Source organism: Crassostrea angulata, chromosome 9, assembly GCF_025612915.1.
Source record: "Crassostrea angulata isolate pt1a10 chromosome 9, ASM2561291v2, whole genome shotgun sequence".
Lineage (NCBI taxonomy): Eukaryota > Metazoa > Mollusca > Bivalvia > Ostreida > Ostreidae > Magallana > Magallana angulata.
The window spans coordinates 3,677,968-3,689,813 of record NC_069119.1 but is presented as its reverse complement, the minus strand read 5'-3'; the positions used below and the strand labels follow the sequence as shown (position 1 = coordinate 3,689,813).

The following is an 11,846-nucleotide window of genomic DNA, read 5'->3' as shown; positions in this document are numbered from 1 at the left end:
AGTACAAACAATATAAAAAAAAATTTCCAGTTTTCTACAATTTTTCACTAAATACTAAGGTTTTGACCCAAAATTTCTTCATTTTGCTGCTCTAGATTTTTTTTAATTTTCAGTATATCATTGTCTAGGCATTATACTGCCAAGCTGTACTAAAAAAATTCTGTTGCAATTTTGTTGAAGTTTGGCAAATTTAAGGGTAGATTGACTGGACTAAAATAGTTTTTTCAAGATTTTTTTTTCGCTGTCTGAAAAATACTTTTTTCATGAAAATTTGAATACCTTACAGAAATTATCTCCCAATTCCTGTAGAAATAAATCCTTTTCACTGAAATTAATCCTCAGATATATCCTTATTGCAAACTTTTAAAACTTTCCAACTTAGCTTCCATTTGAGTTTTCAATTCTAACTGTTCTTTTCAAATATGTCTGGATAATCATATTCTTTTTACAAGAAATGATACATGAAATAATATTGATATTGTTTTGTGAGATTACCCCTGTTACGTCATGCTTTGTGTTATGTGAGCCCCGCATTTTGTTAAACAGGACTTCCGAGTGTTTCAATAAAACAAACGTGTTGATGAACTTCTTGTTTTTTGTTTAAATATTTTTCAACGCCCGAAACATTACAATACAGATCCGGGACAGAGTTAGTTAGACATTATCAGCATTATGTGATCACGATTCAATTTGTGAAAGATTTACACAATAATTCAACTGTCCACTAGATGTACGTAACAATTAACATTAGATTTGTAACATACCCCTCTAAAACATTAGGCCAACACTAGAAAACAAAGTTTTTAATGAAAATACGAGCTCGAAAAGGCTTAAGTTTCCATGTTTTACATCTACAACATGTATATAATGAATTGCCAAGTTAGAACATCATTCACTGAAAGACTATTTTCTGCGTTCATTACATTTTTTGCTTTGCATATTTTTTTCATAAAGACATTAGATTGATTGCTTTGAAATGATTATCAAAAGTAAATAAAACCCTTCGTAACCACTCATTAAAAAGAACGGACGATTAATTTCTTTCAAAATTGTTGGAATTTATTACAAGGGAAATCGGAAGTCGCCTGTTGATCCTTAACTTAACTTTATTAGAAACGCATAACTCAAAAACTGACCTTAATAGGAAGTCAAAACCGCAGTATAGAGAGTGATTATTATAATAAACATCATATTGATATGATTTTTGACAAATAAGTTGCACTTAAGGTAATGACATTTTTGCCAAACACTTCATAACAACACTTTTTTTTAACCCAATATCACATAAAACTGTCTTTTGAATATTTTTTGCAATTAATAATGCATGATTTTATATTACGATGATAAAAACACTAATGCATTGTATGTACATTTAAAATTAATAAACAAATAATTTAGTTAAATTAAGTATATATCTTACATCTAAAGTAAGGTAATGGCTGATTATAATGTATATCTTTTACTCTGTAGTAAAACTTTTATACTCTTTTAAACAACTATAAATATCTTTCTCAAAGATTATAATATGTTTTCGTGCAGTGCATAAAGCAATTATGTCGTGTGGTAATGCATTATATTTAGTTTGCACGAACATCTAAAACAATAAATTACCGGTATTTATGATATAATTTTTTTTAGAAACGAGCTGTTTAGAGACATCTGTTTTTGCTATGTGGTAGGTGCATATCTATCTTTGATCTGGGTTCTTAATAATTAGCTCTTTCTGTAATGAGGGCGGAATACACATCAATCACGCAATAGTTAGACGGGGAAAATAGATTACCGGGATCAATCAATGTTACATGTTTTAGGGAGACAGTGAATTTGCTTATTAATTAAAAAGAAATAATTCATGATTTGTTGCAAATTATGACACTTTTCTGATCACTTGTACTGGTATATAAGGCTGCACAAGAGACCAGGCAGTCAAGCTCAGGAACTTCAACAGAAACATGTAAGTGCTTAGAAAGAAAATTATTGAAATCATTTAGTTATATATTGTAAAAATATATGTTTTAAAAATATTTCCAAAGACATGGTTTTAAATTCAGTTTTTCCCCAAACGTTAAATATTCGTAATACCCTGTATGTGTATAACTTATTTTATGTTCATGCGTAATATACATTTAAAGAAAACATCCGAAGTCGACTTTTATAACATCAAATCTACTAATGGTTTGCATCGAGCATTCTAAAGACGCTTTATCAGTGTCCTTTTATTTTTCAGATCCACACTGGCAGACAGCATGGTGTCCACATGTACAGTATTTCTGACTTCCCTGCTGGCTTCCCAGGCTTTCTCCTATTACAGCGAACTTGACCTTGGACCCAATCTCTCCATCAACGACTTTGACCTTGGACCCAATCTCGCCATCAACGACTTTGACCTTGGACCAAATCTCGCCATCAACGAACTTGACCATGGACCAAATCTCGCCATCAACGACTTTGACCTTGGACCCAATCTCGCCATCAACGACTTTGACCTTGGACCCAATCTCGCCATCAACAAAAACGCTCTTTGGTCATTCCCGTCTTACTTCGGCCAGACGGACCGTAGTCCTCGGCAAAACACGGAGGTCGGACTAAATTGGAGAGACACTGAAATCTACAAAAAGGTGTTCCAAAAACCAGAGACAAGCGGGAAAAATGTCTTTACACCATTGCGAGAATTTTTGGACTCTTTGCAGTACTCTCGGACACAAAATTAGGGAATAGTGATTTATTCTCAGGGACTTTGTACTCGTGGAATGTCAAACATGTGGTAGTTTCAATAAGGTACATAATTATACCTTTCTGTGTCGATTTATTATTATTGGTTTTATTACATGTTTTATATTATTGACGTTGTTGAACAAATCATTGTTGAATATGTTAAATCGTTCTAAAAATTAACCGAGTTATTTTTCTATGTTGCTCAGTATTAAAAACATTATAATCTTTACTTTAAACTGAAATGCGGCTTGATTTATTTAAGTATCTAAGTTATCGAACGTCACCTTAATTAAATAGAATATAAATAATGCCATGATTTATCATAACAACGCTCTCTGTTAATGTTTAGCGATTAAACAAGAAAATTTAAAGCAATTTGAGCTTCAATTTTAATGATGAAATTTGTTAGATAATTTAGATAATGTAATTTCTATTAAAATACAAAAATATCATGGTTTTTAAATGTCTTTTCGCCAAATTTTTTGTGAAAAGAGCCGTTAGGGAGCCTTAATTGGAGCGAAATTGAATTATTGTCGTCCTGCACTAAAATTGATTTGATGTATGTTCCTTAGAAGAGATATTTTTCCCCTGACAAAAATTAATGATTTTTTCCAACCTTATTTATCATAAAAGGTTTATGTTACATACAGACTTAGCATACTAGCAGGTTTTTACAGCAAAATGAAATTCTAAAAAATACAGCTCATATTGCTTTAAGCGATAAAACAAGAAAATTTAATAGATTTAAGGGAATTTTTAAACAAAAATTGTATATATGACGCATGCAATAGACACTCAAAGCTTAGTGTTGGTTTTAGTTTTTTTTCAAGTTTTAAGGAAAGTAAGTGAAAATGAAGGTGTTCATTTCCTTCACAAAGCTATGGTATCGCGTTTCTATGTAGTACTTGTTAATATGTAGTACTTGTTAATATGTAGTACTTGTTAATATGCGATACGAAAAATTTCTGCAGAAATTTTCTATTGAGGAAAACTTTGATTGTGCAGTGGAGTCCCACGCGGAAAAGCATTTTTTCCTGCTAATTACTGGGTGGTCTGACTGTCGTGATTCATTCCAAGAAATAAACATTTGTTTACGGTCGAAAATGGTTATTTCTGGGATTATCATTCCAACGTCAATTATTTAACGCGTTGGTCGAATAAAGGTTTAACCAGATGCTTTCATTAACTCTTAAGAGGAATATATTTTCGTGTTTTAAATTTCAGGCAAAATTAAAATATGAAAAATTCCCTTTTCTTATGAACTTCATCTGGAAACTACACAAAAGCTTGCTCTTGTGAAATTTACGCAAAGAGCATACTTGTATTACATGTATGTTAGAGGGATTACCCGTTCTTAATACACAAATATAGAGCTGATGCAACAGTTGAGAAAAATACTTTGAAAAGGAAAATATAAAAATAAGACATGCAAGCGTTTGAGTGGTCTTTGGTATTGTTTTTTTATCGATGGAACAAAGTATATACAATATTGAGAACAAAAGAACGGGGAAACATTGATGTACATAACCATACATGTATAAGCAAAGATAAAGAAATATAAACATGCAGATTATAACAGCCATGTACAAGTACATATAAGCAAAATTGTGATTGTAGGTTCAAAAATAAAATCGCCTCCAGAACTATGTCAACAAACTGTATATACATACACCCGTTAAAACAATGACAAACACACAATGCATGAATATGAACTATACTGTAAAAAATGTGTTTAATTGTTTGGCTGACTGAAAAAAATTATATTGAAGTGATGGTTTTTATCACATTATGTTGGGTATACCATATTGTTTGGTATACTATAAATACGGTTGCATGAAGAAAACAAGGTAAGGGAACTTCCAGTTCAGTATCACGCATAAGACAATAGCAATTAACACATCATTAACAGGTAGGATTTGTATGTAAAGTGAAAAATAAACTTTGTCAATGAGCATTCACCAGATTCCGGTCCCCTCACAATGAGCATTCACCAGATTCCGGTCCCCTCACAGACACATCACACACCTCAAAAACTTAAAAAAGAAAGGCAAGGTTTGTATATGATCTGTGTAGCCAAGACATTGCTTAAAACATTTAACACATTCATTTGATCCAGGTCAATGTAGAAGTTCAATTATATGATAAAAGACGTTTAACAGAATAATTTTTTCAAACAATTTTTTAAATAATGCGTAATTTAATCGGTATATGCATTTATGTATGGTAGAACCCTTCAAGTTACGTCATTAACATCCAATAAATTCGATTTTTAATTCATAACTATACTTACGTCATCGTACTGGAACGTGCAGTTTCCCGTCTCCTGGCCATGCAACATGGCGTCTCTTTTCCTAAAAGCGTCTGACAAAATAAGGGCATTTTGAAAACTTTACTTCGGACATCAACATTGAATATACGAGTTTGTTTGTGAATATTGCAATATAACCTTTGAGGTAGATAACTGCTGTTTAATCGAGGAGTAATCCAAGGGTTTTGTATTTTCAGCAATTGTTCTAGAATACAAGAACAATATATACTGTACCTGTGTAGGCCCTGAGTCTCACGCTGACTGACACGAAATCATCGAAGGCGCACAGACACGCCTCCCCACCCCCTCGCGGCAGCACGCGGGAGTAGCGCTTCAGGATCGTCTCCGTGGCCTGTGGGGTGATCCGGTAACCTGATAAAAAATTTAAGAGAGAATATACCAAATTGAGTAGGATGATACGCATAGCAAGATCTCACATTTTAGAACAGAGCTCTGTTCAACACATTTCTACAAAATAACGGGTCTATACATGTACATCCATTAACATCTAAACTAAAAGAAATGACAAACGGCTTGTGGGTCTATCATTTTGCTGTTTCGAAAAACAATTGCCTGATACACCCTTGGTACACGCACACTCACCGTACAGGTTGGTGATAACGTTGACCAGTTCGTTGGCCTCAATGAACCCTGACCTGTCGCTGTCGTACTGCTGGAATACACGGAACCACGCCACCAAGCACTGCTGCAGCTCCATGAACTCGTTCCACTGCATGAACCCGTCTCCGGATCGCTGAACACCGGGTCAAGGTTTAATCAGGTTCAAAGTTCATGAGTTTGACCTTTGTCTCGATATATATATGAACACCCACCCCCCTCTCAAGAAGGTTAATGTTACAGTAGAATTAATGATATATTTAGGGTTTTTTTTTTGGTTAAAAGATATTTATAAACAAGCGTGAAAATATGAAATCAAATATTTAGACTCCAGCTTTATCTACTCTCAGTGCGTGTTGAGGGAACGAGTGTTAGTTCTATTAGGTTATTGCATTGATGCAAAGAAATGTAAAGCAAACGGTATACATGCATGGTATAAGTATAGCGCAAACAAAACTACAAACATTAATATTGAAATTGGTACTTAAATTGAAAGGAAGATATGGTACAAGCAAGGAAGAACACATGAGTTGGGTTACAAAACAAAAAATGTTGTTCCAGCAGCATTATATTGATAAGAAAAATTAACACTAAAAGAAATGTGTAATTTAGTTCCAGAGTGGTACACAGTGGATTGTGAAATTCAAGCGTTTATAAAACTAGCTGGATGTGAGTGCATTGCTTTGATGCTGACGTGGCAATATGTGCAAGAGATTTTCTTGGGGTGTGAAACTCGAGTATCCACAAAAAAGGCTTAAATTGAATGTTTACAAAGAGGATACATCCAACATAGCAATCATAATACTGAAATAAAAATCATATAAAAACCAGATATTAATCAAAAATTGAAAGAAAGAAAAACGACAAATAAATTAAGGATCCTCGACACCCCGTGACTTCTACTTTTTATGACAGTACGTCACAACATGGCGATTTTGACGCATTGTGAAACAGTTTAAATCGCAACTTTTGATGTCTAACTCTGTGGCGCAATGGGTGCACCTTAGACCTACTGACTCGCATGTGCCGACTTCGAATACCACAGGGACTTTTATTTTCATGAATAGCGGTAAAATTTTAAAAAGTTGATTCCCCTCCCCCAAATTGAATTTTTCCTGTCATTTTCAATTCGAACGCTTGCTAGAAATCCATATCTTTAAGTAATTTAGAAGAATGGGGTTGTATGCAGAACTTTTCCCAGGTGTGTGGAGGACCTTAAATCTATCAATGAAATGCAAAATACCCCTCTCTTTCTGTCTCGGAATCAATCATAGTTCACTCAGATGTCATTAAATCTTTAAAGCATGTATTATTTAGAATTTTATTTTGCTGCATAAACCTGCTCGTATGATAAGTCTGCATATAGCTTTAACTTCTATGATAAATAAGACTTGAAAAAACATTATTTTTTGTCAGAAGAAAGATTTCTCTTCTAAGGAAAATATAGCAGATCAATTTCTATACAGGGCGAGAATAATTCAAGGCTTCTCAACGTCCTTTCCCACAAAAATATGGCATACATAAATTTTAAAACCATGATATTTTTGTCATTTTAGTAGAAAAAAACATTTTCGTTAAAAAAATTTCAACATGAAAATTGCAGCTCATATTGCTTTAATCTGTATTGTAAATTGTTTTTAATGAAAATCAGAACTTTGTTTGAAAGACATAAATTGTATAAATTGTATTTACTTCAGTAATGAGAATATATGTCGGGGGGTATTTTGCATGAGTTCTAAAATTCCAATGAAAAGCGTCATAAGTTGGAATAAAAAACACTATTTTTTTTTCAAACTAAAACGATAAACAAGAGAGGAAAACAAAATAAATTTCCATATCTCAAAAAAATGTTCTCTTTGAAATCATTCTAATATCACTACTTTTTCAATGTACGATTTGCTCTAAACTTAAAACATTTTCTACACTTATTGAAAAACAAAAAAACTTACTTTGTTAAAACTATTTAACTTAATGCGTACATACTTTAATTTTTCAAAATGATATGAAGAGACAGCGTATGAATTAAGCATACAGTACTATGTAATAGAAATCGTATTTAACTAAATACACACTTTTACTGTTACTTTTAACAGTCTAAATTAACAGGTCTAGAATAATTGGTTAAATCTTTGATCATGCACTGTACATGTAGATTTAAGTTGTTTTTTTTTTTGTTATTTTTAATGCTGATTGTTTTAAACCAATATTTACAAGGGATTCTACAGGTGTTTATGAAGGTGCTTGCAGAGGCGAGGGGTTAGAATCATCTATGCAAACTAGCACTATCAATGTTTATTCCACTAACTACGTAAATACGTGCAAAATAAAATAGATTTTTCTTATCTTTTACGATTTAAATTACTGATTTTGGATTACATCTTTGGCAGTATACATTTAAAAGCAAATTTCCAATACATTGTATAAAACTTTTGATACATTGTAACAAAATTAACTGGTTGAAAGAAACAAGGAATCCAAGATTGTTATAGAAAAAAAAAATTCGAAATATACATGAATTTAATTAGAATAATTGTCTAACCTTACATTTTGTTTTACCTTCAAAATTAACTATTTAACAGACATAGATAATCCAAGACCATTATCCATTTTTCAGGGCCTTTCGAAATTAATACGCATCTAATTACAATAATTGTCTACCCTAACATATTGTTTTACCATCAAAAGTAAAGGATACATCCAACATTGATAACATGATGCTAAAATTGAGAAGTTCATGAAAGTGACGCATTTCAGAACAATTAAAATTATATTATAGAAAATGCAAGTACAAGCTTGAAGGTTGAATCTCTCTCTCTCTCTCTCTCTCATGTGCGCGCGCTTCAACACTTAACGTACCCACAAATACCAGCATGTTTATGAACTCTCTCTCTCTCTCTCTCTCTCTCTCTCTCTCTCTCTCTCTCTCTCTCTCTCTCTCTCTCTCTCTCTCTCTCTCTCTCTCCTTTAATCGTACCTGCATAACTCCCTGCTCCAGTGGACTAGATAAAAAAAAACATACAGGAAATATTAAACACATGGCAAAGGACAATACAATGAATTCATTTATATATTAAAATTATTACAAAAGAAATAATGTGCATTGTTGAATATGCATGTACTATATATATCGCAACTGTTTATTATTTTCAATTATCTCTCTTCGTACAATTATGATACATTGTGCCCACTCGCTGAACATCACCCCCTCACTCCGGGCACCCAGCCCTTTTGCGTTCAATATACTCAATGAAAAATCAATCTGCCCTAGTGTCATTTTTTGTCAATTTTCTGGTTAAGTTTACATACATGTACATAAACAAAATTTAAAATAGTTTTCATATTGTATTTTTTTGTATTTACCGATCCAGCAAGTTTACACAATTTACAATATTATTAAAATTGAGTAAACTCTGCAACTATATAATAATACATACTCAAAAACACACCAGGCTATATATCTATATTTATAAAAAAAAAAACATTTATAAAAACCATTTATGTACGTACTCCTGAAGTAGTTACGGATGGTCTGGCAGTTGTTCATGATGTTCATCAGGTCCTCGGCCTGGATCGCCTGTCTGTGCTGTATAAGTAAAAGTGATCGTGATTATTTATTTTAAACCACTGTTGTAATGAAATTGTGCTCTAATGGAGTTGATGCGTAATAACATAATTAGAAATCACCTGTATTGTTGGAATACAGAATCTAAGCTATTTCCTAATCATAAATAGTAAGTTTACTTGTACATGTACGAATGAAAAGCTCGTGTTTTTTTATGATAAATTCTGAATTTGATTATATCCAATTTCAAAACCGCTAATACAACATCGAGACCAACCGCACTGATTTGAACTTTGACAACATTATTTTCAAGGGTTATAATTCAATTATATACATGTTAGCATGAAATCATTTCTTTGTACAAATGAAATTTGCAAAGAATTGGAAGCACTAAATTTTCAATAAATTTTCAATTAATGACTGTTATATATGACTGTTACCATGTCTGCTGGGTTCTTGGACATCTCAGCGTTAAACACGTGCCACAGGTCATCTTGTGAACCGAATTGGAATGCCTACAAATCCACCAGATATTTAATATTTCATTTATAAATAAAAGATAAATAGGTTTTTAAACTGACCCAAATCTAGTATAAAGTCGAAGTGCGTGCACACTCCCCATTATTAACGTAATATTGTATCCATTGTAATTTATTAATGCATTACATAATTATAAAATAGATGTGAAAACAAGGAATGGAATGGCTGTCAACTACATTCCATAAAAAATTCCTATGCAGACATTCCTTCTAATTTATACATATTTCAATCCTCCTCTTCACACATAGCCAATATATTTACCTGACCCAATCCATTATTACACTTGTGAAGGGGTCTGGAGGACCCCCCCCCCCCCGGAAATCAGTTCAGGTAAATTATCAAAAGTAATCCACACACGTAAACATATTTATCCCCCGACCCCCCCCCCCCCCCCCTCCCCCGCCCCATTCCCACTCACATATTCAAAATACCTGGATCCGCACATGGTGTACATACATTACACATGTACGAGTTTGTACGTGGATAGCTTACCTGCCATGCGTTGACAGAGAACACGTTCTGCTGGAAGTATCCGCCGTAGTTGCCGTACTGTTGGCTGGGCTGCTGATACTGCTGATACATCTGTTGTGGCTGATAGCCCTGCTGATAGCCGCCAGGCTGTTGATACCCTTGCTGATAGTAGGCCATGTTTTATTTTTTTATTTATTTACCTTCGTCGGTCTTCGCTTATAGGGTTATCCGATAGTCAATTTCTGACGTGATTTTTGCTGAACTGCACAACTCTAATTATTTTGCAATGCGTGACGTAGTAGAGAGGTCGAGGTTTAGGCTTTGTTCGTCCGTAGTTTTTTAAAACCTTTACACTAGTTGCTAGGGAAGCCTCGCTGTCGGACACCGAGTTTGTTTTGATTATCAGAGTTACCTCCCGTTTTGTTTACTTCCGGATTATTTCGAACAAAGTGGCGCGGATCCATTAACTTTAACCGCCCACAACCTTCTTAATAAACTGCGGAAAAGTAGTTGTTCTCTGCTAATATCAACCTTTTTTTAATCGAATAAAGTAAGAAAGAGTTGAATTGAAAGAATTTCATTTATTGATTAATTAATTGTCGATTTTTTACCTCCCAAAAACGAAGAAAAATAGAGTAGTTCGATGTTTATTATCTGCATGCATTTAATGTATTTTTAATGAATGTACGAGTAACCTGTATTGTTCAAATAAATTACCATCTGTGACACATGACTGCATAATATCGAATGTAAAATTAAGTCATGCATAACGTTTTTGTTGTTGTTTTTTTTTTGGGGGGGGGGGGGGTGAGAAAGTATAGAAACATTCTTCCTCATTATGTGTACGATATAGTATATATATGTTTTCAATCGTTCCCTCATAGACCCTACTATTCTTTATTGGAAATTTAGTAAAGTCGACAAGAAAATAATGGTCTAGCTATAGAGATATGTTTGCATAATAATTATGATTGGATATAATTGACGATTTAAATTATATAACCATGCTTGGGTCCAGAAAAAAATTCCATTGGACGGGGGTTCGATCGAAGGGATAATTGTGTTTGCCGGGGGGATGTCCTAGGCCTATTTTTGATCAATTTACAATGGGAATTGCATGAGTTTGACTTTTTAGGGAAAGGGGATCCGGACCCCAGGCCCTCTTCTGTATCCGAGCAAGATCACAAATATAGATTTTGATTAGTTATATGTATATACAATCAGTACGCTCTCAAACGAATTTGTTTGCGATTTTTTTTTTTTGCAAATGCCGTATAAAACAAACACTCTCCTATCCTCAGAGGCGACGATCAAGACTAGAAATTTAGACAACAGCTCCCCTCCTTCATCAATTATTGCTTGTTTGAGTCTTATATGTAGGGTACATGTTTTTTTTTTCCAATCATAGGCTTTAATACTGTATTAATATTTTTTTATTGAACTGGTGATAAAACTGAGCTTCCCACTGTTCGACAAAATTTTCCCATAAAAGACTCATAGCAGTTATATGTACAACAATTCTTAATATCATTTTCTTTTTTTTTTATCTAAACTCATTAAATCTTGAATTACTTTTCCGTGGATACAGCCATTACTTTAAGAAACAAAAGTAAAACTTTTGTAACTACGCTA

General features: G+C 33.3%; 2 protein-coding genes across 5 annotated transcripts; one reads left to right on the top strand and one right to left on the bottom strand.

Moving 5' to 3' along the window:
* The first annotated feature begins 2,078 nt into the window (after positions 1–2,078).
* On the top strand, positions 2,079–2,841 carry LOC128163609 (uncharacterized). The gene has a single exon (XM_052827241.1). The coding sequence runs from the start codon at positions 2,247–2,249 to the stop codon at positions 2,709–2,711; it is 465 nt and encodes a 154-aa protein (XP_052683201.1). The 5' UTR covers positions 2,079–2,246; the 3' UTR covers positions 2,712–2,841.
* A 1,309-nt stretch (positions 2,842–4,150) lies between these two features.
* LOC128163608 (sorcin-like) lies at positions 4,151–10,618 on the bottom strand. Of its 4 annotated transcripts, none has more exons than XM_052827239.1 (10): positions 10,236–10,618; positions 9,644–9,718; positions 9,149–9,224; positions 8,616–8,640; positions 6,424–6,445; positions 5,627–5,777; positions 5,258–5,395; positions 5,006–5,076; positions 4,727–4,748; positions 4,151–4,694 (listed from the first exon to the last, which is right to left on the bottom strand). In XM_052827239.1, the coding sequence occupies exons 1-10, from the start codon at positions 10,389–10,391 to the stop codon at positions 4,690–4,692; spliced, it is 741 nt and encodes a 246-aa protein (XP_052683199.1). In that variant the 5' UTR covers positions 10,392–10,618; the 3' UTR covers positions 4,151–4,689. The 4 variants fall into 4 exon arrangements, with proteins under 4 accessions (XP_052683199.1, XP_052683198.1, XP_052683197.1 ...); XM_052827238.1 differs by having other exon boundaries at positions 4,151–4,683; positions 4,717–4,748; positions 10,236–10,617; XM_052827237.1 differs by lacking the exon at positions 6,424–6,445 and adding an exon at positions 8,337–8,358 and having other exon boundaries at positions 4,151–4,748; positions 10,236–10,617.
* Between the last annotated feature and the right edge of the window lie 1,228 nt (positions 10,619–11,846).